This window comes from Podarcis gaigeae (genome assembly GCF_964106915.1).
Source record: "Podarcis gaigeae genome assembly, chromosome: 2".
NCBI lineage: Eukaryota > Metazoa > Chordata > Lepidosauria > Squamata > Lacertidae > Podarcis > Podarcis gaigeae.
Genome location: NC_139679.1, coordinates 59,222,820 through 59,245,389, shown reverse-complemented (window position 1 = coordinate 59,245,389; position 22,570 = coordinate 59,222,820). Strand labels below are relative to the sequence as shown.

Sequence of the window (22,570 nt, the reverse complement as noted above, 5' to 3'; positions counted from 1 at the left end):
GTCAAGTGGACTTCAAGAACAGATTCCGTTCAACTTCCAAGGTACAACTGTACAGACTCCTGGTCATGTTTTATGCCTTAGGCACAGCCCATTTTCCATTACTGCAATTAGTGATCACTTCTGGCTAGCTGTTACTATATTTGCCGACAGTGCTTGTTGCATCAAGGCCAGTCAGGGCACATCTTTGAATGGCTGCAACAGCCCTGACACACTCAAGAAAGCTGCAGCAGCAAAAAATAAATAGAAATGTTAGTTTTAATAGCTGCAGGGTCACCTCATGTATGTTTCTGAGCACACACATACAATACAGTAGGTATGCACTTAACTGTGTATTGCATAAATGTGGCAACCACATGCTTGCCAGGGAACAGTTGTTGGCCAAAAATTCTGGTATTCTCTGTAACAAAACAACCTAGGCTTGCCCCTGAGTAGTACTATTATTATGGTATTATTGTTGTTGTTCTTATTAAAATTTATTACTCGCCCTTCACCCCAAGGTCCCAGGGCAGGTTACAACAATTAAAACACTGCATGAGAAATTGCCAGAGGCGCTCGCTTGCGGGGGGGGGGGGGGATAAGCCAATAGCTGAACTATGAAGCTGGTGCGTGGTTGAAAAATGGTTCAGTCCAGCTCCTGAGTATTCGGCATCATGAATGCTAACCAGCAGGAGCAAATGTGTTTTCTTATTTTATATACAAACTGTTCCTCTTTAATGTGCTAGATAGGCATGCTACATATACTAATTCCCTTATGCAAATCCTTAATTTTATTATGGCAAATGCATTAGTCAGTCATCTTCTCTCTACCTACATTCTAGTATAAAGCCTTCGTGGCCAATGCCCATAAACAAATCAGCTTATTAAAGTGGGAAGATAGTTCCGCTAGCAGTCTTCAATGAAATCTCACATTGTTATTTACTGCCACCTTGATTCACTCAGGAATTATTTTACAAAAATGGCACAACTCAAAAAATAATAATGAAACACACTGTAAAAGGGATGTTTTTCATTTTCTGATAATTATAGCTGCTTATTAAATGTATCTGGCAAAATGATTTGCCAAATCTTATGACTTTCACAGACATGGGAAGGGGCTAGTGATATTATTTGGGGAGGGGGAGAGAAATCCTAGGAAAGAATGAAAAGTTTTCCGAAATCATACCCACTGGTAAACCAACAAAATACCATTCAATGAAAGTAAAAGCTGTAACCCTATCTACAAGTAACACTCTATGGATAAAAACAAAAAAGCTATTAAGTCCCTTTGTACTGGTGGGGTCTTAAGGCATGACAATGCAGCAGGTGTGCTGGTGTGCTGTTGCACAAGACGCAAAAATAGACAGAGCAGCGGGGGGGGGGGGTCCCACACTCACTCCGATATCATTTCCTCACCCTGAGAGACAACGGTATGGAATGGTATATAAAATCTGCAGACAAGGTGACAGAAGTTTAGAAACTGCTACTGAAGTCAATAGAGATCCCAAAATGTCTGAAAACAAACATCTCTGAATCATAGCTCCCTCAACTATTGGAAGCATTCTTCTCCCACTCCCGCCCTGAAAACTCTTCTGTGCAAGGTAGACAAAAGCACAATCCAAACACAGAACCCATCTCTGTGCATGAATGGCATGTACTAAGCTGCCATGACTATGATCCTTAAAATCAAGTGTTGTAGCAGGGAGCAATATAGGATTTTAAATGTTAATAAACTTTCCCATGAAGTCTTCCAACTTTTCACTGGGCATCAATAGCCACTGGTCTGTTTACATTGCAAGCAAATTACATATGGGCTCCAGCTGCCATGTATACACCAAGGACACTATGATCCCTCTTTGGTAGACATCTCACCATCTCTCCGTTATTAGTGAGCATCAGTGCCATTGTGATAATTGTTATCAGAAAGTGAATTATTATAGTTTATTGGTGGGTGTGGAAGGATAGCAACACTTTCCACACTTTTTAACCGAGGAGTGCAAATGAATAGTTGTCTGTTTCATTGCTGAAAGAATTCTGAAAATATTGCCGCTTTGATAATTAGATAAATAATTCCAGATGCTTTTGTATTAGTAATTTGGCTCCAGTTAATGTATTGCTCCATCCTTCCCCCTTTCAAAGCTTATTTTCATACACTTTTGGCAACACTGATACCAATTCTCAAACACGAGCTGGCTCATTAAATTGAAATTAACAATGTGTTAGAAACCTTATCCCTCGTTTTTAAGAGAGAGAGAGAGAGAGAGAGAGAGAGAGAGAGAGAGAGTTGGCATCTAAAGTCTACTACCAGAGAAATACCTTTGGTTTGGAACACTTCCAGCTCTACCAAGAGCACTGTCTAGAATGGAATATCTCAGCTGGTGGCATGTTTGAGAGAGTTAAAATGTGATGCATTTCTGAACTCATCTCTATGCCCTATGAGATTAGGAGCTGGATTTAGGCTTATGTGCTCCCTTTCCTGCCCTGTTCCCATCCTCCCCAAGCCACACAGGAATCTTAACCTATATTAGCTAATGCACGTGTGCTTTCTATGCATTGTGATGAGGGTGGGGAAGAGGCATGGAAAAGTATCGTGCAAACAGTCCTGCCTGTGTCTCCCTCCTTTAAGACTTTGGGTCAAAAGAATTCACAGGACTACAGTAATGGCCCAAGAATTTTAAGCTGAGAGACACTGACTTGGCTCAAGGCCACCCAGTGAGCTTTGTGGCTCAGCAGGGATTTCAGTCTGCATCTCTCACATTCAGTCCCAACACTTTATCCACTTCATCACAGGAATGAAACTTAAAACCCTTCCCATGATTGTTTACTATCCATCCTAGCCACAGCGAACAATGCCTGTAGAAGTGAGTCAGAAAACAGGTTTTCTCTTTTGATCTGCCTGGATTCAATTCAAAGCTGCTCTGTTACTTTCTGAAAGTCCACCACAGGCTTGCCATGGACCAGGAAAGTTTTTCTTGTTATCACATGCGCAGCAATGGGAATTATTTATTCTTGCGATAGCTATATTATCCTATTTTAAAATCGCATGTGCCCATTTGCATATGCACACGTGGTTGTTTTAATTGAAATTGAAATTAATTGAAATTTCAACGCATCAAGCAACAACACTACTAATACGTGCCACAATTCTCTTCTGAATAAGAAACACAGGAGGTTCTCAGCAAGCTGCAGACCATGTCACTTGCAAAGCTGACTGCATTGCAACCTATTCCAACTGTACTGTGACAGCATGTGCCCCCCCCCATTTTGATCCACAAAAATGAACACTACAAATCCCATTATGCACTGAGCCTTCACAACAAATATGAACATGCATGCAGCTTGGCCACATTCCTATGCAGCTCTGAAAATTCCACAGGAAATCTGTTCCGGGGGAGGTGTCTGAAGATACATTTTTAACAGGTTAAAAATAAACAAACAAACAGGAAAACTAAGCTGCCATCCAGTAGACAGCATTCCTAAAATAGATCCCAAGCTGTTATTGGTGTATTAAAATAGCCTGACACTCAGCCGACTAGTTAAGTCCAAAAAGTGTTGGTGTTCATGCCTTTCCCACTTTTAACATTTCTAGAAAAAATTGACAGGCTGAACAAATGAATTATTTAAGTCTGAACTCCAGTCCATCATCCTGAAGATAACTGCCACGCAGAGTCCTTGAGAATAAAAGCACTTGCGACCTACAGCAATGTCTCCGAGGGATAATCGGGAGTCTATTATTAAAACACAAGAGATTAAGGGGAACATTTTCAGTATTTTATGGAATGGCTTATGGATACAAATCGAATCAAGACACTGAGCAACAAGTAAAGATTTGGTTCCATTCCAACAAAAACAAAGGGACAGATTTTTGGGGTGAGGGGATTGGATGACAAAAAGCAATTTTGCTGTATTGTAAATATCAGCAATGTTCAGTGATATTAGTTGCATATTTGCTGCTCGATGCACCAGCTGTTAATGCCTATTCTTCAGAGAAACCATTAATGAGAAAGGCCCTTCTGAGTGGTAGGAATGGATTGGGCAGTAGGGGGAACTGAATACTCACTTGTCAGGCTTTGGGACCAAGGAGATACTGCATGTGTAAATCAGTTCTTGAAAACAGAGTGGAGTTTTAAGGGGGCACTGGATGCCAGTCATGATCTATGCCCCCTCTTTGTTGCAGACAATGTGAGTGTGGAGTAAGGGGCACGTTTCTGCATATGTGATGGGAGGGAAGCATAATAATTTGTGGGAATGGAACTTCTCAGAGATAGTGTGCACTGCCGACAGAAGCTAAATCCAAATCTGTTTTTACAGTCCTAGCCTGGCTGTTGTTACTAAGATCTTGGTAGCCTGAAATGTATGGCTTGTGGACTCTGATTGGTTTTTGGGGTGGGGGTGTCAAAAGTTGTGTAGGTCTGAGCTAGACCAGAGTTACTAACATTAAAAGGACTAGGATTGATTATCGAAGCAACATAAAGTTTCCAGAAGTGTTTCAATTAAAAATGCATGCATTTGCAACCACCTATTAAAAGACAAGAGGAACTGTATTTGGTGGGTGTGCGCACTCATGCATCTGCTATGTGCTTCAAATCCTGTACAGCTGATTAGAATTCTATGAAATCTGACCTATAAAAATATTAACGAGGCTACTCACAGAAATGAATTCAGGCAAGAAATGTATATTGCCATTAAAAAAATATGGTATCATTTGCACAGCTTTATACAGAATGGGAATGACTAGAAACAATAATTCAAACTTACATGTTTACAGGTTAGGAGAGGGAAGCTACACCCGAGGCCAGTGCATACATGAAAGCTGCAGTCCTAAGTACAGTGGTACCTCAGGCTACATACTTCAGGTTACATACGCTTCAGGTTACAGACTCCGCTAACCCAGAAATAGTGCTTCAGGTTAAGAACTTTGCTTCAGGGTGAGAACAGAAATTGTGCTCCGGCGGCCCGGCAGCAGCAGGAGGCCCCATTAGCTAAAGTGGTGCTTCAGGTTAAGCACAGTTTCAGGTTAAGAAAGGACCTCCAGAACGAATTAAGTACTTAACCCGAGGTACCACTGTACATTTACTTGGGAATAAACCCCAATGAATTCAATGGTTTGAAGCTGGCCTGTTTCAAACAAACCATAGCTAAGATTGGCAAACTGGCTGAAGTTTTAGTTTGTAATAACAACAACAACAACAACCAGAGCAAAACCTTATAATCTGCTCATTGCAGCCATGTCTGAGAAGAGAGGAGGGAGAGTACTCAAGCCCAAGGTTTGTTGCAGATTGTTGTCATCACGATAAACAATGGTTCATCTTGATACTTGAACCACCTCACCAGTTACTAAGGTGAAATCCAAGAATTATAGAGGATACTGATTTCACAACCTGTCACACCCAGAAAAAAAGTCCTCATCAAGCATCCCTGTTTCAAAAGTATTAACACACCAGACCTTGATGCTGTTGTAATACACTGTCTAGTGAAAACACTAATCAAGAACAGTTGCTCAGTGATCCAGAATGTACTTACAAACAGATTCATATTACACATGGAGTATACACAGAAAAGGCACTGCCAGAAAGTTGTGACTGTTTGCAAAGCATTTTGCAAAAAAGGGGATATAGCTATCATCAACTGCTTAACCATAAGCAGTTCCAATTCCTTTTTAACAGAAACAAGTTTCCAATTGATCATTTCCCTGCATTAACAAAAAGTCGCTTTATAAAGAGTAAGACCACTGCTTCAGCTCAGTTAGACTAGGGGTCTATCTAGTTCTCTAGAACCTTAAGCAGAGGTTCTCTGCTATGGAGGTACCCTGCTATGGATATCCTTTTTTAACTGGAAGTGCCAGGAATTGAAACTGGAACTTAATGTTTCCAAGCTGTGGTTTCTACCACTGAACTCTACCATTTTATTCAGCTGATTCACGAGTGACATTCAACAAGTGCAGGATCCCTGCATGCCTGAGAACCCTGCATGGTCAGGGATCTCAATCACATGGGGAGCCAGGATCCCCACTTCAGATCTTCAGCCCTAATGGAGATGTGGAGTGGTGAGGGCTAGGATTAGCAGGAGATGTGACTCTGGGGGCAGAGCCATGTTGTGGGCCCTACTCTGTCTGACTCTTTCTCCCCGACACGATTTGGAGAAACCATTGAAGGGGACTATCAATTCAAATTGTTGCAGCCATTTGGTCTCTTAAAAAATTGCCGTGAACTTCTCTGCAAAAAAAAAATAAAGAAGTAACAGAACTTTAACAGAAAAGGATGATGAAGAAACGATTTCCTAGCATGAGCAATATAGCTGTCAGGGCAGACAATCTGGAGGCAAATGGGTTCAAGCAAGACAGGTTTCCCAGTGATGATACTGAATGGCGGTGGAGAGCGGGTCAGTGGGTATCTTCTCTGGAATGCCAGCACAATGGTGCAAAGAGTAAGGCACTGGGAGCCTGCCTTCCCAAATTCATGATGCAAGACGCCTGTGCCAAAATTTTGCCAGGTGAGAGACACAATGATAATGGAGAGCAAAGAAATTAATACATGGTATGAAGCAGACTTTAAATGGGAACAAGAGAGAGGACTGTGGCTGGATCAAACGGGCTCAGACCCAAGAAAACCATCAAGAAATCACTTCTTCCTTTGTATTCAGTAACAGTAATGGGAGCACTCTTACTTCTTGACCAAGTGGTTTCAAGGGGGCTTTCGCTATCTAATTTAAATATATATATATCTTTAAATAAATTCTTCTTGCCTTCCCTACCCCAAGCTTCAGAATTCAGAAGCACTAGAAATATGTCCCACAACCTATTTTTCAGTCTGGGACATGCACACCTAGAGGCAATGAGGAAGTAGGCTGTCAGTTTATAGATACCCAAGCTTAAAGATGAAAATAAAAGAGAGAAAAAATTTCCCTTCAGAAGCCAATGTCTTCATTGCTGGGAGAAGAGGAGGGACAGGCAGAGAAATTATCTTGCTTCCGTCTTTCCCTCCCAGGGGAAAAAAATTATCTGTGCATCATCTAAACATTTGCTAACTAAGGAAGATTATTTGTCTATGGCGTGTAGTGGAATTATTTCCTAAATGTGTCATGACATGCTATTGCCTGTGTTTGTGGCTTCCAGACCTTGGTATGGCTCTTTTCCCCTCTAGGAATTTCCAATGTAAATCACTGTCAAGAATGACAGCATTAGCACAACAGAACACAGGGCATTTGTCTCCTTGCTGGCTTAAAACCCCACGGCCTTCATTTTCACTTTCAGAGAGGCATTTACGCTGTCCCATTATGAAGAGACCTTAAAGAGGGGGCAATTGCCCATTTTTGTTTGAGCAAGCATTAGGTCATCTGTGCTGTTTATTTGAGCAAATTGAAAAGAAAACATTAAGAGGAAGAGAACCACTAAGGTCTGAGATTCCAAATGTTGCAGTGGAAGGATGTGGTATAACTGGTAAAAAAGAAGAAGAAGAAAGTTGCTGCTTTGTTCATGTACAGGTTCTGTAAGTCACATATTCTTACCTCATTCCCCACAAGTCACCTCAACAGCTTTAAGGCCCTCCCCAGGTGTGTATACTGTAGGAATGGGGACACTGCAGAAAAAAGGGGAGTAGTTGCTATGTTGCATGGCAGAGCCATCCCTCTCTAACGAGTAGCCAAATCCCTCTTGTAAGTAAGGTGTGGGATTTTCCAAGGCTTCTTTGGCATGAGAGTTTTGTGACTCATTTTCAGATGGCACAAAATCAATCCAAATAATCTACTCATTTATTAGACACGGGCAGCTTTGTAAAGCCTTGAAGCACCTGCTCCTTATTCAACTGGTCCACGGTAGTCTCTCTGGAAAAAAAGAAGATTAGAGCGACTGTTCAAGGGCCAACTATGTAGCTACTTCATCTTTATGGGGGAAACGTGGTTTCAGACATCACAAAGTCTCCCTACAGCAGTTCTAACATCAGCTAACCAGGACTGACTTTGTAACATCTGAAAGAAAATTTCCGAAGAGTCTGAAACCCCTCCATAAATTCAGTTTTTATTTGAAGCCTGCTTTTGAACAAAACAGAAAACATATTTCCAGGGTCTCACATGTACAGAATGTTGAGGGTGCATGTTTTTGTCATAAAGCGAAACGTGCAAAGTGTTGTTTATAGCCAGAAGTCATAAACTCTGTGTTTGAAATCCGCCTTCCTCTTTTGAACGGGACTATCATCTAGCATATGACAGAAAGTGGAAAACACCTGGACAAGTGATTATGCCCCAGGGGTATTCAGAGAAGGAACAATACATGCATACATCCCCTGTCCCTCCTTCCTGTTTGCTGCCATAAAGACAGCCGTCAGTGTCACTATTTATATTCCACTCTCCTGGTTCTCTCTATTGCTTGTGCTAACTACAGTCATTTATGGCATGTGGTTATGCTACCCATTCTTAAAATGTGGTCATAACTGAGATACAACAGACTTGCAAGGCGGTAGCAACACTCCTGAAAAGTCACTCCTTATTTTGAAACTTAGCTTGGGAGATAAAAGCTGCCTTGAAATGTTCCTATGGAAGTGGGACTCTAGTTTTTAGCCTATGAGAAAATGTAAGAAGTTGCAAACTGAAATGGCCACTTGACAGGAAATAATGGGCACTTTAGATGCACCTGCATTACTGACACAGGAAGCTGTGGTTTCCATCTCGACTTACTAATTTAGAATGATGTGCAGATGGCTGAGCAAGGATGGATGTAGGAAAGGGATAGAAGTACAGATGAACTCTGCTGGGTGGCACCCTATCCACAGCCAACAGAGAAGGGCCACGTCCTGCAGAACTGTGAAAGGTGCTCCTGTGTAGTTTGAGATGGTCAGGTCTACCAGCAGTAGAGATTCTGGAGCTGAAAAGGGATTCAGGTGGCCTCCCTAAGTGATGGGTTGAACACACTGAATGACTGCAGCAGGCAATAGCATGTGACTGGCTATCTGAGAGCACCTGATTCCCAAGTGCAGGACACTTCCAGGCTGCGCTGCTGGTATCCCACATCAAACTTATTTCATCATCTCAGACCACTGACCCTTGCAAGAGTGGCTAAAAAGTACATCAGGATCTATCTACTAGTACATTGTAGAATGATTTGTAGTAAAATTGCATTTCTAATGCCCCTAAATAGGATATCCCCTCAAATACATTGAAATCTCTCTTTTGTAGTACCTTGGATATAGATTTATACTTGCATATGGAGATTATTCAAGTGTATGGTTCATTGAGAGCAATAGTTAATTGAGGCTACCTCTTAATCACCACTTTGCTTCTGGCTCTGGCCTCTGAGCCACAATTTTGCACCTAGTTCTGGTTGATGGATCTTGGGGTTCTAGTTGCAAAAGTCAAAAGTAGATCCTGCAAACCTTAGGTCTACCCATGACTGGTGTAGGAAATCAGTGCCTGGGGTTACACAAACCACTGCTTAAACCTTGGAAATCTGATAGGGCAGAACAAATCGGTTCAGTATAACCTTTGCCAAGAGTCAAGAGTTCTTCAGATGGTATTGTGAAATGCCAACAATGGCTTGATAGTGTGTGGCAGATGATTCAATTAGTTCAGAAAAGATGGTGGAATAATGAAGACTGAAGCACAACAGCCCTAGGACTGGACACATTTCCTTACTCAAGAAAAATGCTTTTGGTTTATGCAAAAGCATTTTTCTCCCCCTTTGCAACACTGTACAACACAGCTTCCATATGCAATCCCTTGGTCTCGGTATATCATTCAGAGTCCTCAGTCCAACGTGGAGTTAGGAACATTTAAGCCTTGATTTCAAAGGCTTTATGGGTGCCCACCTCTGTGCTGGGCTGAGTCCAGAGCCTTTGGCTACCTCCTCAGTGGGGTGAAAGAGCAGATCACATTAAACAAACTGCTTGCCTGCAAAGTATACTTGCCAAAAAAAAAAAAAGTGAACCCGTTTAGTCTGTCTTTAAATAGGCACCTCCGGCCCAGGCAACGTCAGGCTATCACTTTTCATCTTGACACAGCACCAAAATCAACCTTCAGCTCTAGAGCAGGACATTTACGACTACAGACTGTGGTTGTATATCAAAGTTGGTAAAAATAGATATTCCACCCAACATTTTTTTAAGGATTAAATAAACTTCAAATTCCATTTTTATGGCTTCCATTTTGGACGCGTTTAGATTCCTCATTGAAGTTTGGTTGTTTTCCAGTCGTGTCATTCATCCCCCAACCTTCCCCAAATCCTTATGGAAGGAGATGAGTGCACAAAAGTTTATTTCATAACTTTCCTCCACCAACAGCTGTTGCTGCTGTCACTGCTGGACAAGCTGTGCTTCAGGCAATTATTGACTTTACTGAAATATTTCCATCCTTTTTGGGGGGGAGGGGAGGAATTTCCTGCATGAAATCTGAAAACACCTTAATGCGCTTAAAATCCTCCTGAGCTCTTTCAACGCACTGATTTTCACAGATTAACAGTGGGCTTCAGAATTACATGTAACATCTTTTAAGTGCAGAAAGCCCCAGGATCTTTGATATCGATATCAAAGTTGACTTGAAAAGACACAGGAAAGAAAAAAGAAATGGCAAAATGCAGAGGCAGGGATGTTCTTGGCCAAAGCCTGCTCAAATGCTAGTCAGTTGCTTTTGCAGTACATCATGTGGAAGAGCAGCCTTAAAAAGGTAAAGGTAAAGGTACCCCTGCCCGTACGGGCCAGTCTTGACAGACTCTGGGGTTGTGCGCCCATCTCACTCAAGAGGCCAGGGGCCAGCGCTGTCCAGAGACACTTCCGGGTCACGTGGCCAGCGTGACATCGCTGCTCTGGCGAGCCAGAGCAGCACACGGAAACGCCGTTTACCTTCCCGCTGGTAAGCGGTCCCTATTTATCTACTTGCACCCGGAGGTGCTTTCGAACTGCTAGGTTGGCAGGCGCTGGGACCGAGCAGCGGGAGCGCACCCCGCCGCAGGGATTCGAACCGCCGACCTTTCGATCGGCAAATCCTAGGCGCTGAGGCTTTAACCCACAGCGCCACCTGCGTCCCAAGGTGCAGCTTTGAATTAGTTTAAATAGGACCTTTTCCATTTGGGCTTCAGCGTTTAATAAGAAGCTAATAAGGATGCCAGGAGATGGGAGATTTGGGCTTGGAACTGTTCTGTGCCAGAATTCTTTTGCAGAATCTTGAACAATTACTTACTAAGAGTTGTATTAACCCGGGTTATCACAGCACCAAGCCATAAACATCTGATCTACAAGATGGTCAAATGTGCAATACATGGAGAACAATTTCAGAGTTTCAAGTGACCCTGTATGACAGGTACGTCCAACTTCCAAGAGACTGCGATCTACTCCCACTATTAAAAAAATGAGGATGAGCCAAAGTTGTTGAGCTTTTTGGGGGGGCATCGGGGTCCCAGGATTGACCAGGGACACCCCGCAATCAACCTGTTGGACATCCCTGCCATATAATGTATCATTGAAAGAAACTCTGAAAACAGGGAGATAGAATGCAGTTCTGTCCAGTTTGGATTTATGAAAATCTTTGAAAACAGAATTTGGTGATACGGGGGGACATTTATCACTTATGTTCAAACACACTTGACTTTAACTTACCATAGTTGTCCTGTGACTTTGCAAAGCCATCAGAATAGGAAAGATCAGGAGGATGGAAAGCATAGCAACAGCCTGGGATTCATTATCCCCCAACAGCATTCCATATAATGCAACCTGCAGTAGACTTTTGGCAACCAAAATCCACTCAAATTATCTGGAGTAACATCACAATTCTAATCATGTCTAGTAACAAGCAAGTCCTACTAAATTCAATTGGGCTTAACCCAGACAAGCAAGTTTTGGACTGCCACCTCAGGGAAAATCATACCCAAGATAGATTTTCAGGTGCACATAAACCCTCTCATTAACCACTAACTCCTTTGAACCATTTCATGCTTGCAATCCGATTTCTGCTGGTGCAGTGGTTAAAGCTGGGACTGATCCTATCCCAACAGCAGCACAGCTTTCTAAGTTAATGCTGTTTCTGCCTTTTAGCTCAGAACCCAAGTGAGTCAAAGAAGAAATGAGATTCTCTCAGGCATATCAAACAGCTCTAAATCAGAAAGCAGTTTGTTGATATCATAACAGCTATTGGAGGATGCCACATGGTGACACTGGGTCTGACTCTTAACTCCCTCACAGGAAAAGTTAACCCCGTAAAGCTACCCTATACAACTGGAATCATGTAAAGATTCCTCATTAAATCATAGGAGGCAGAACATGGCACTCTCTGAAGGGGGAAAACCAACTGAAGGTATCTCTCAAGCAGAAGAACATCAGGCTTACCTAACCACTGGTTCAGGGATTGTTTCTGTATTTGCTGGCACCTGAACACCTTTCTCCCACTCTTGCCTCCAGGGATCAGCAAGGATGTAGTACTCATCTGGGCTCAGTTGGTAAGAATCTGGGATTTTCATAGCTGTTATCAGATCGGTACGAAAAACCTGGAGAAGAAGATGAGAGTGGGACAGTGAGAGGCAGGACACATCCTTGGCCTTTGGGAGTAGAAATTCATGTCTACCACCTGGCTGTACCATGTATATATGGGGGGAACCTCTTCAGGCCTTAGATAATTAAGGGAAGTTATTAGATACACAAAAGCAAATGTACCGTATTTTTTGCCCCATAGGATGCACTTTTCCCCCTCCAAAAATGAAGGGGAAATGTTTGTGCATCCTATGGGGCAAATGCAGGCTTTCGCTGAAGCCTGGAGAGCAAGAGGCATCGGTGCGCACCGACGTCTCTCGCTCTCCAGGCTCCAGGAAGCTATCCGCAAGCCTTTCAAGCCCGGCGGGAGGTCCCGCCGGGCGCGCGAGGCTTGGGGCGGCAGCCTGAAGCACGGGGAACCCCCCGGAGGGCGCCCCGTGCTTCGGGCAGGTGTGCGCAAGGCTTGGGGCGGCAGCCACAGCTGGGGGGAGAAATAATTTTTTTTATTCATTTCCTCCCCCCAAAAAACCGAGGTGCGTCCTATGGGCCGGTGCGCCCTATAGGACGAAAAATACGGTAGCTAATAAGTTAGCTCCTATATACATGCTGAGCTCTTACATCAGTACTGAATATTGTCAAAAGGAACCAATGTCAAGGAAACTTGGAACCAATTGTGTGCAAGTTACTCTGAAGAAAGAGTTGGAAGTGCAAAACAAATAATTTTTGAAGGGAATGTCTCTGTATCCCAGGAGGACTTATGGGTACTTGCTTCACTAGGAATCCATTTGTCAGCACAGTCTCACTGATGGAGATAACTACTGGAATTAGTACTGCAGGGTAGCTTCACTGAACCCTACTTTCTGTTTGTTTTCTTGTCTCTGTAGTTTCTTGAAATTTCCCAGCAATTCACTCTAACCCACAAAGGTTGACTGATTGAAACTGTTTTCTCTGATGAGTCATCTCCTTTAGCATATACATGCTGTGAACTGTTCCAGGGAATTTTTTTTTTTAAAGTCAAATAACAGCAGAGTTACTCCTCAAAAGATGCATATGCTTAGCTTGGACGCATAAAGGATTTTGACTTCTTGCTAACAGTAGTAGTAGTAATACTGGTGGTGCTAGTACCAGCTGAAATATTGTTAATATATATCATTATATTTTGTCACGTCATTATTGTTATCACATTATTTTCCAACCTTCAACCCCCGACATCCCAAGTTCATTCATTTTCATTTCCACACAAAAAGTCTAAAAGGGGGCCTCCAGTTGTTATTACCACTAAATGTCAATAATAGTCCTCCTCCAGCCCAGTATGAAGACTTTATCTCAAAAAAACCCTCCAACATCCATTATTGGAACAATAATCCATAATTACTTGTCGATTCATTAACATATACCCAGCTCCATGTCTTTCTCAAGTGCCTTCATTTGCCTGCTTGAACTGCAATAATGAACCTATTGCTTGAACTGCAATAGTGCCTCTTGCTTGCACAGAACCCTGTGGCCTTTACACAGCTGGAATAGAGTCACTGTACGGAGGTGCACTGCTTCCTTTGCTCTTCCCACTTTTGCCTCTGGCACTACCTACTGCTGCAGTGCAACCCAGAAGGTTGCCTAGGAGTGAATGTGCCCCACCCCTGTGCTCTCTAGGGAGTTGAGAGAGATGTTTTACCCTCATAAGGACCATATTAAGAAGTCTGCGTTAATAGACAGTGACTTCCTCAGGGCCACCCAGAGGACTTCTTGGCCAAGTGTGGATTTCCAGTGTCCCAGCCAGACTAATGCACAGCGACACACTTCTACAGCGTAACAAAATGCTCTAAAATGGACACACAAGAGCGCAAGTGAGCCAACAGTTGGGCCTATCCAATCCGCTCTCAATAACAAAAGAAGTTTGACAAGAAAGAAAGGCAAAGAGGGGGATATAGGTTCTGACAGTGGCATAGCATGGGGGTGCAGGGGGGGCCGTCAGCACCAGGCGCAACATCTGGGGGGGGGCGCTCCACGGGTTAGGGGGCGCAAAATCCATGGGGTAGGGGGCGCAAATTACTTGCCTTGCCCCGGGTGCTGACAACCCACGCTACGCCACTGGGTTCTGATATTACTGAAGAACGAGGAATGTCCTAACTAAGGCTGCCACACTGCTCATCAAATGGGTCTCCATGGAGGGAGGAGGGAGGAAAAAATATTCAGCTGAATGTCACCCAATCCCTTCCTCCTTGACACAAGGGAACAAAAAGCAGCAGTGAGATGCCAGAGGAAGAAATCTAAAAAGCTAGTGCCCAAGTCCTCTATGGTGAGGTAGATAGCATTTCTGGTTCAAACAAATGGCACTGAGCCTGTGTCACTTACTGACAACACTCATCCATTATTTTGGACACCTCTCAGGATACAGCATGAACTGGTCCAAACCAGAAGTTGTATCCATTGATGGTGTCCTGCCCCACAGTTTTTACAAGGCTTGGAATTTCGGTTTGTGTCCCGCTAAACTAGCATATCTGGGAATTCTAGTTCCCAGAGATAGCGGCAACGTGGTCAACTGCAAACTTATGCATACAATCAAGGAAATACAGCGTGACTAGGAATGGTGGAAATGTTTACCCCAGAGTCTGTGGGGCAAGGTTCCTGTGATAAAAATGAACATGCCACCCAGACTGATCTCTGTCCTGAGGGGATTCTCCATACTGCCTTGGTCCTGGGAAAATCCCCAAAATTCTTTGATGCTCACGCTATGTTCAGTTATCCTGCAGTGCTGTGAGTCCTGACAGAGGAGCAAAGTAATTAGACTTTGCGTGCCCTGTTGCTGGTCCAAAGACTAGTGGAAAGAGCATATATCTCTCCACTCCTACCACACCCACAATCGCTCAGAGGGCTCATCTACTCTGGCACCATATGGGGGGAAAGCTACCTTCAGTAGGTGGCACAATAGACACTTGGACATTTGGGAGTTGTACTGGAAACTGTTTGAAGGAAGCACACGCCCATCAGGTTCTGCCAGGACCTATTCTCCTCCTGCTTTTCTTCCTCCCATCACCCACTGCTTCCTTCTTTTAGTTTTGTTCTGGTTGTATTTACTTTAACTACATAATACTGCACTGCAAATTGCTATGCTCCATTGCTGATCTTTCTCTTTATTTTCATTGCTTTTATTCCTTGACTGTATCAAGGAAAATAAAAATAAAAATAAACAGAACTCTGAGCATGATTTGAAATTGGCATGTATCAAATGAAAAGTTACTCCATCTTACTTCTGTGTAAATCAGAGGATGAATAGGTGTTCCAAGTTTCATATGGCACTCCACATTAATATGAAAGCCGCCAGTTGCTTGAGCAAAAGTCCAAACGCTGTCCTTTTTCCAGACAATGGGTGAACTTAGTACAGCGGCCTCAGAAACATTTAATTTAAAACTAATTTAGCAACTGAAATGACTCAGGTTTTCCACTGTGCTAGCCTTTCCTAGGGCATGTTGATGTTTTCTTTCTTGTAATTGAATGGCTGGTCCAGATAAATGCAGCAGTGCAACTGCAGTCACCTGATTCTCATACATGTTACTCTTTTATATATTATTGTAGGCAGAGCAGCAAAAAATTAAATAAATAAAACCTCCCACACCTGGTTCTTTAGAAAGCATTCTTTTCAAATCAGAGCCCAATTCAGCAACCATCAAGATGCTGGATTGTTAAACATAAGAATTAAAACACAGCAGCAACCCCACAAAACTAAAGGTTGCATTGCCTTGTTACCAGAAGTAAGCATGACTACTAGCATGCTTCTTGACTCTCCACTGGGTTTATGCCAAAAGCAAACTGGAAAAGGACCAAGCTAATTGTAGCAGTGTTAAGAAAAATGCCATTAATTAGTTTACAGCAGCCAAAGACCCCAACCATATAATCTACTAATGATCAGAAACACAAAAACTGACCAGTTTAACGCTCATGGCACAATTGTTGTACTTCCTACAAAAGGCTAGCAGAAAGTCATATCAGTTCTTGCTAGATGTCTTTCAGCTGAGAGGATTGTGTTTCACCCACATGTTCAGTAGAGTGTGGCACTTGAATGCTGGCACAGAACCAGGCAAATCTTTCTAGCCTGGGTAACTCAGGTCACCTTTTACTTTTTTAGACTATGCCTTGAGGAAGTTCATGAGAGATCATATACCACTTATAAAAATTAGGGTGGTTCTTACAAGCTGGTGAGGACTCAGCTTGTATTTTTATTTATGAATACTACAAATCCATGGCACTCTAGTACATTACTAGTAAATACAGAGTAATCCCTCTGAAAGAAAGTATCCCAGGTTTACATATATACTCTGAGTAGAATTCAATGTCATGTTGTTACAAGTGTCCCGCCTGTACAAGCATATCAGCCTGCCTGGCAAAACATCCCACTCTTCTCCTCTCCTGCTGTTCTGGAGGTTCAGGGAGGGGAGCAGGTGAATCCCACCCTCTGTCTTTAAATTAAGGAGGTGCAGATGGTTGCTAGAAGTGGTGGAAGCTTCTTCGCTTTCTGACTTCTCCCATCTTAACTTTTCTGCATGACCTGATTGAGATAGAAGTGTATACAAGCACCAGTGGAAATTTTGAAAGCCCACATTTTAGCGTGGTCCTGAAGGCAAACTTGTTTGTATGTGTCAGGGGTTCAGAAGGAGAGACACAGGAGGGGGAGCAAATGGAGAGTGAGGAGGAGGAGTACGAGGGGGGCGCAGGCAGTGACAGTGGCCAGAGTTATTCCACAAGCCTCTCTAGCGAATCGGAGGACTCACAGAAGGGAGCGCCGGTGGCCAGAGCAAGGGAGATTCCAAGGGAGAAACCTCAAGAGGGAGGGGCCAGCGGGGAGTCTCTGAACAGCAGCTGGAGATCAGGGCCAGCGTCTCCACCAGAGCGCAGTGGGGAGGGGGAGTCCCAGGAGTCGGGACCAGTGTCCTCACCACCAGAGGGAGGAGAGGAGTCAGGTTTGGCAACACCCACATCAGGAAGCGGGGAAACGGTCAGAAGGAAAGTCACCGGCTGGGCGCGCGCGCCAAGTTCAAATGTACAGGAGCGCGGCACAGCGGGGAGCCCGGGAAGGGAGCCAGGTCCTAAAGCCCGCCGGAGGGAGGGGCAAGACTCAGGAGGCTCCGCGTCAGAGGAGTCCAGGAAGGAGGGAACCCCAGAGGGCAGAAGGACCCAACGCAGGAAAGAGCAGCGCAAGAGGTGGAGCCAGGCTAGAATCTTAAACTGGTGTGGGTGGAGCAGTGAGTCAGAGGGGACTTAGCCGGTCTAGCGTTAAGACGTGGGCCTGCGCGCCCAGAGCTTGGAAATGGAAACTAAACTTCAATAAAGACTTTTGTATATAATATCCACTGGGCGTTGGTCCTCTGTGAGCTGGGACCTAGCGGCAGTCCTGACAGTAAGTCCCCTCACAATTTTCACCAATTTTGCAACCTCGTGGAGTGCGGGAAAGCAGCGAGGGGTGAAGATTGGTGCTTCGCGAGCTCACGAAAAACAGGGAAATGACTACCGAAGAGAGGATAGCGAGTTTGCAAAACGCAGTGACGCAGTTGACTGCAGAAATTGCGGCTTCCAGAAAGAAAGAACAGGAAGCAGCTGCTGCCTGCCAGGATCTGCGAACCAGGTTAGAAGTGCTAACTACACAGAGGCTACCAGCCACCAGACCAGAAGGGATTGGGCTGGGAAACAGAGGAGGGAGCCTGGTATCTCACTTCAATGGGGACCTGCAGGAGTATCCTAACTTCAGAGCAGATGTGATTTATACATTGCAGCTGCTTGACAAAGACTTTAAAAATGAGGGAGAGAAAGTGGGATTTATTATTTCGCATTTGCGGGGGGAGGCAAAATCGTGGCTGCGCAATCTATGGAGAGACAAGGATCCAGCCCTCCAAAATGCGGCTGCCTTCATTAAAGTGATGGATGCGTGTTTTTTATCTGAGATTGATGTGGATATCGCTAGGAGGGAGATTCACGGACTAAGACAAGGTAAAGCCACTGTGAGGCAATATCATGCACGTTTTTTCGGATTGGTGAATGTACTAGCCTGGGAGAAAGAATCGCCTGCCGTCAGAGACCTGTTCTGGGAGGGGTTGAGCGGAGCTGTGAAAGATGAGATCGCAAGGGGGGGAAGACCCCAAACCACCAAGGAAGTGGTGGAACGGGCACTCTCCATTGGGGTTCGGTTGGAAGGACGCCCTTGGGGCAGGGAGGAAGGGCATTTGGGACGCACGCCAGCGAAAGGACTGCCTCCCTTCCCCAAGGAGGCGGCGCGCGCTCGATCCATGCCTCCGCTGGGAGGGGGAGAGGAGCCGATGGAGATAGGTGGTGCTAAGGCTCACTCCACAGTCGGAGCCCTAACTCCGGGAGCAGTCAAGATGAAGCCTCCTAGAGGAACCAGGAAGTGCTACATCTGCGACAGTGCTCAGCATATGGCAAAAGAGTGTCCCCAGCGGTTTCACAAGCATACTGCAGCCGCAGCGACAGTAACAGACGCAATTCAGCAGAGGGAGTCGCAGCAGGAAAACTCCACTGTCTGGCTGGAGATGGCATCTCTGGGGACCAGCCAGACAAGTCAGTGAAGCAATCCCCAGGGATCTTACAGCCCACCGACCCCCTCCCACCCAAACCAGTAGTGCAGCTCACCGCATCCCTTCAGCTCCCCAATGGGCTACTGGTGGAAATTCCCATCACCGTAGACTCGGGGAGCAATGCAGATTTTATAGACATGCAGTTCCTCCAGCAACATGGCATAGCCCTTCTGCCAGCGGCGGTACCTCTGAAAGTCGTCACAGTGGACGGCAGGGAGCTACTGGGAGGGCAAGTGCTACAGCAGACGCCGCCAATGGTGATGCGCATTGGAAACCACCGTGAGGTCATCAGCTTCAACGTCACCCGCCTGTCAGACACGCCCATAGTGTTGGGAATGAGTTGGCTGGATAGGCACAGCCCGGCATTAGCTTGGTACCAGCGGCAACTGACCTTCGGCTCCTCTTACTGCGCAGAACACTGCATCCTGGCGGACTTGGAAGATGAGGGGCACGAGGATGGACCACAGCTGAACTTGGGCATGTTGCAAGCGGTGCCTAACAAATACAAGGAGTTTTTGGAGGTCTTCTGCGAGAAAGAGGCGGATAAGCTGCCACCCCACAGACCCTACGACTGCAAGATCGACCTCCTGCCCGGGGCGACGCTCCCGACGGGGAAACTGTACTCCATGTCTGAGGATGAATTGCAAGAGCTCAGGGAGTTCATAGATCACAACCTGAAGCGGGGATTCATCCGGGAGTCCAAGGCGGCAGGAGGCAGTCCCGTGTTCTTTGTAAAGAAGCGGGACACGCCCCAAAAGAGGCTGGTCGTTGATTTCCGCTTCTTGAACCTCAAGACCAAGCCCTCAGCATTCCCTATGCCCAAGATCGATGACCTGCTGGCGACGGTGAGGAAGGGTCGCATCTTTACCAAGTTGGATCTGCGCGGAGCGTACAATCTCATTCGCGTACGGGAAGGCGACGAGTGGAAAACAACCATGTTTACGCCGCTGGGCACTTATGAATACAGAGTTATGCCTTTTGGATTAAAAAATGGTTCCCACTGCTTTCAAGCCTTCATGCATCATGTCTTGGCGGGTCTCCTCTACAAGAAGTGCGTCTGCTTCCTGGATGACATCCTAATCTTCTCGGAATCGCCGGAGGCTCACGAGAGAGATGTTAGGGAAGTTCTGCAGAGGCTGCGGGAGCACAGGCTGTACGCCAAGCTGGAGAAGTGCCAGTTCGACAAGACGGAGGTGGATTTCTTGGGCTACAAACTGTCCGACAAGGGACTGGCTATGGACGGTGCCAAGGTACGTGCAGTACTGGATTGGAAGAGCCCACGCAATAGGAAGGAAGTACAGAGGTTTGTCGGTTTTGCCAACTTTTATCGCAAGTTCATCAAGGGTTTCGCCATGCAGACAGCGGCCATCACCGACACCCTCAGTTCCAAGAAGAAGAGGTTCATCTGGACGGAGCAGGCAGAGCAGTCCTTTCAGAAGCTCAAGCAGCTCTTCGCTTCCGAAGAGAACCTACTGCACGTAAATCCCAGCAGGCCCATGAGAGTGGAGACGGACGCCTCAGACAGGGCCGTGGGAGCCGTTCTGTTGCAGCAAGACCACCAGGGGGACTGGAGGCCGTGCGCTTTCTACTCCAGAAAACTCAGCAAAGCGGAGCAGAACTACACCATTTGGGACAGGGAGTTGCTGGCCATACATGCAGCCTTCAAGGCGTGGCGGCACTTCCTCGTCGGAGCCAAGCACACGGTGCAGGTCCGCACAGACCATAAGAACTTGGAGTACTGGCGCACGGCGAGGTTCCTGAACCAGCGACACATCCGCTGGGCGGAGTTCTTTGCAGATTTCGACTTCAGAATTGAGTACATCCCAGGAAACAGCAACGTCTTGGCGGACGCGCTGTCCAGAAAACCGCAGTATCTGGAGGCAGAGGCACCGGCGGCGGCCAAGCACATTTTCACACCACAGGCGTGGGCATGCGCGTCAGCCACGGTGGACCTGGACGCGGTGCGCCGCGCGCTGCGAACAGACTCGTTCGCCCGAGCCAAGATGGAGGAGGTGTGCAGTGGCAAGGCGAGGGGCGACGAATTCCAAGTGCGAGACGGCCTGCTCCTACGCAAGGGAGTTCTCTACGTACCAGGAGACAGCCTCCGCGCGAAGGTCCTGCAACAGCTGCACGACGCGCCCAGCGCGGGGCACTTCGGCAAGGAGAAGACGGTGGACTTAGTAGCCAGAGACTTTTGGTGGCCTAAGATGCGGGGGGATGTCGCGGACTATGTCAATAGGTGCGACACCTGCCAAAGGGCTAAGCCTGTGCACCAGCCGCCGGCGGGCCTGTTGGAACCGCTACAGACACCGTTCGTACCGTGGGAGAGGGTAGCCCTGGACTTTGTCACAGATCTACCCAGCTCAAGGGGCAAGACGGCAGTGCTCGTGGTAGTGGACCTGTTCACCAAGATGGCCCACTTCATTCCGTGCGCGAAGGTGGCCACGGCCGAGCAGACCGCTAAGATGTTCATAGACCACGTGTTCAAGGTGCACGGCCTACCACGGTCTATTTTGTCCGACCGGGGGCGCCAGTTCATCTCCAACTTCTGGCAAAAGCTGATGGGATTCCTGAACGTCAAGGTCAGCCTGGCGTCGGCGAGACACCCGCAAACTAACGGGCAGGCGGAAAGGGTCAACGCCATCATGCAGCAGTACCTGAGATGCTACGCGAACCAGCAGCCATCGACCTGGGTGGACTATCTACCGTTGGCCGAGTTTGCCTACAACAACACGAAGCACGGGTCCACGGGGGTGACCCCATTTTTTGCCAACTACGGGAGGCATCCCAGAACCTTCCCGGGTCTGGACACAGTGCGGGAGGGGGAGCCACAGGGAGCAGAGGAAGTGGCAGCGGAGTTGCAGGAGATCCACGAGCAGCTCAGGAGGCAGTTAGAGTTGGCAAAACAGGCTTACAAAGTGCAGGCAGATCGACACAGGAGGGTTGGGGAGGACGTCCAGGTGGGAGACTGGGTCTGGTTGGCAGCACAAGCAGTTCCAGCCAGATCGTTAGCCAAGAAGAAACTAGGGCACAAGCAGCTAGGGCCTTACCAAGTAGAGGCGCAGATCAACCCAGTGGCCTTCCGGTTGACACTCCCGGAGGGTTCCAGAATGCACCCGGTCTTTCATAGATCAGTGCTCACGCCCTACAGAGAGCCCCACAGGTTTCAAGCACCGGGGAAGGCGCCAGACCCGCTCAGAGAAGCGCCCAAAAAAGGGGGGTCGCCGAAAGGGGAGCCACTTAATGAAGCCACTGAGATTTTAGACTCAAGGTGGGGGGAGGACGGGATTGAATATCTTCTCGCCACGGAGGACACCCCGGCCAGCGCCAACAGGTGGGTGCCGGATTACGCAGTGGAAGAGCAGTTGCTCAAGGAAGAATTCCACACACTTTTCCCGCACAAGCCTATGCCGGCGGGCTTTTTCGAGGATTGTTTGTTCACACCCACACTCTCGGCCAGCACTTTCCGGGGTTTCTCGTCAGCTGAGGACTCGGCTCCGGGAGGCAGCTCTCCGGAGGGATCACTTTCAGGTTTTGGCACGGGGGGATCTTATTGGTGGGAGGACC

General features: G+C 46.3%; 1 protein-coding gene across 4 annotated transcripts in view; it reads right to left on the bottom strand.

Annotated features, from left to right (window-relative positions):
- JADE2 (jade family PHD finger 2) overlaps positions 1–22,570 on the bottom strand; it is a 145,378-nt gene that overhangs the window by 82,891 nt on the left and 39,917 nt on the right. For all 4 annotated transcript variants that reach the window (XM_083728403.1, XM_083728402.1, XM_083728404.1 and 1 more), the window contains exon 4: positions 12,282–12,439. In XM_083728403.1, the coding sequence (XP_083584529.1) occupies positions 12,282–12,439 (158 nt within the window). The remainder of the gene's footprint in view (positions 1–12,281; positions 12,440–22,570) is intronic.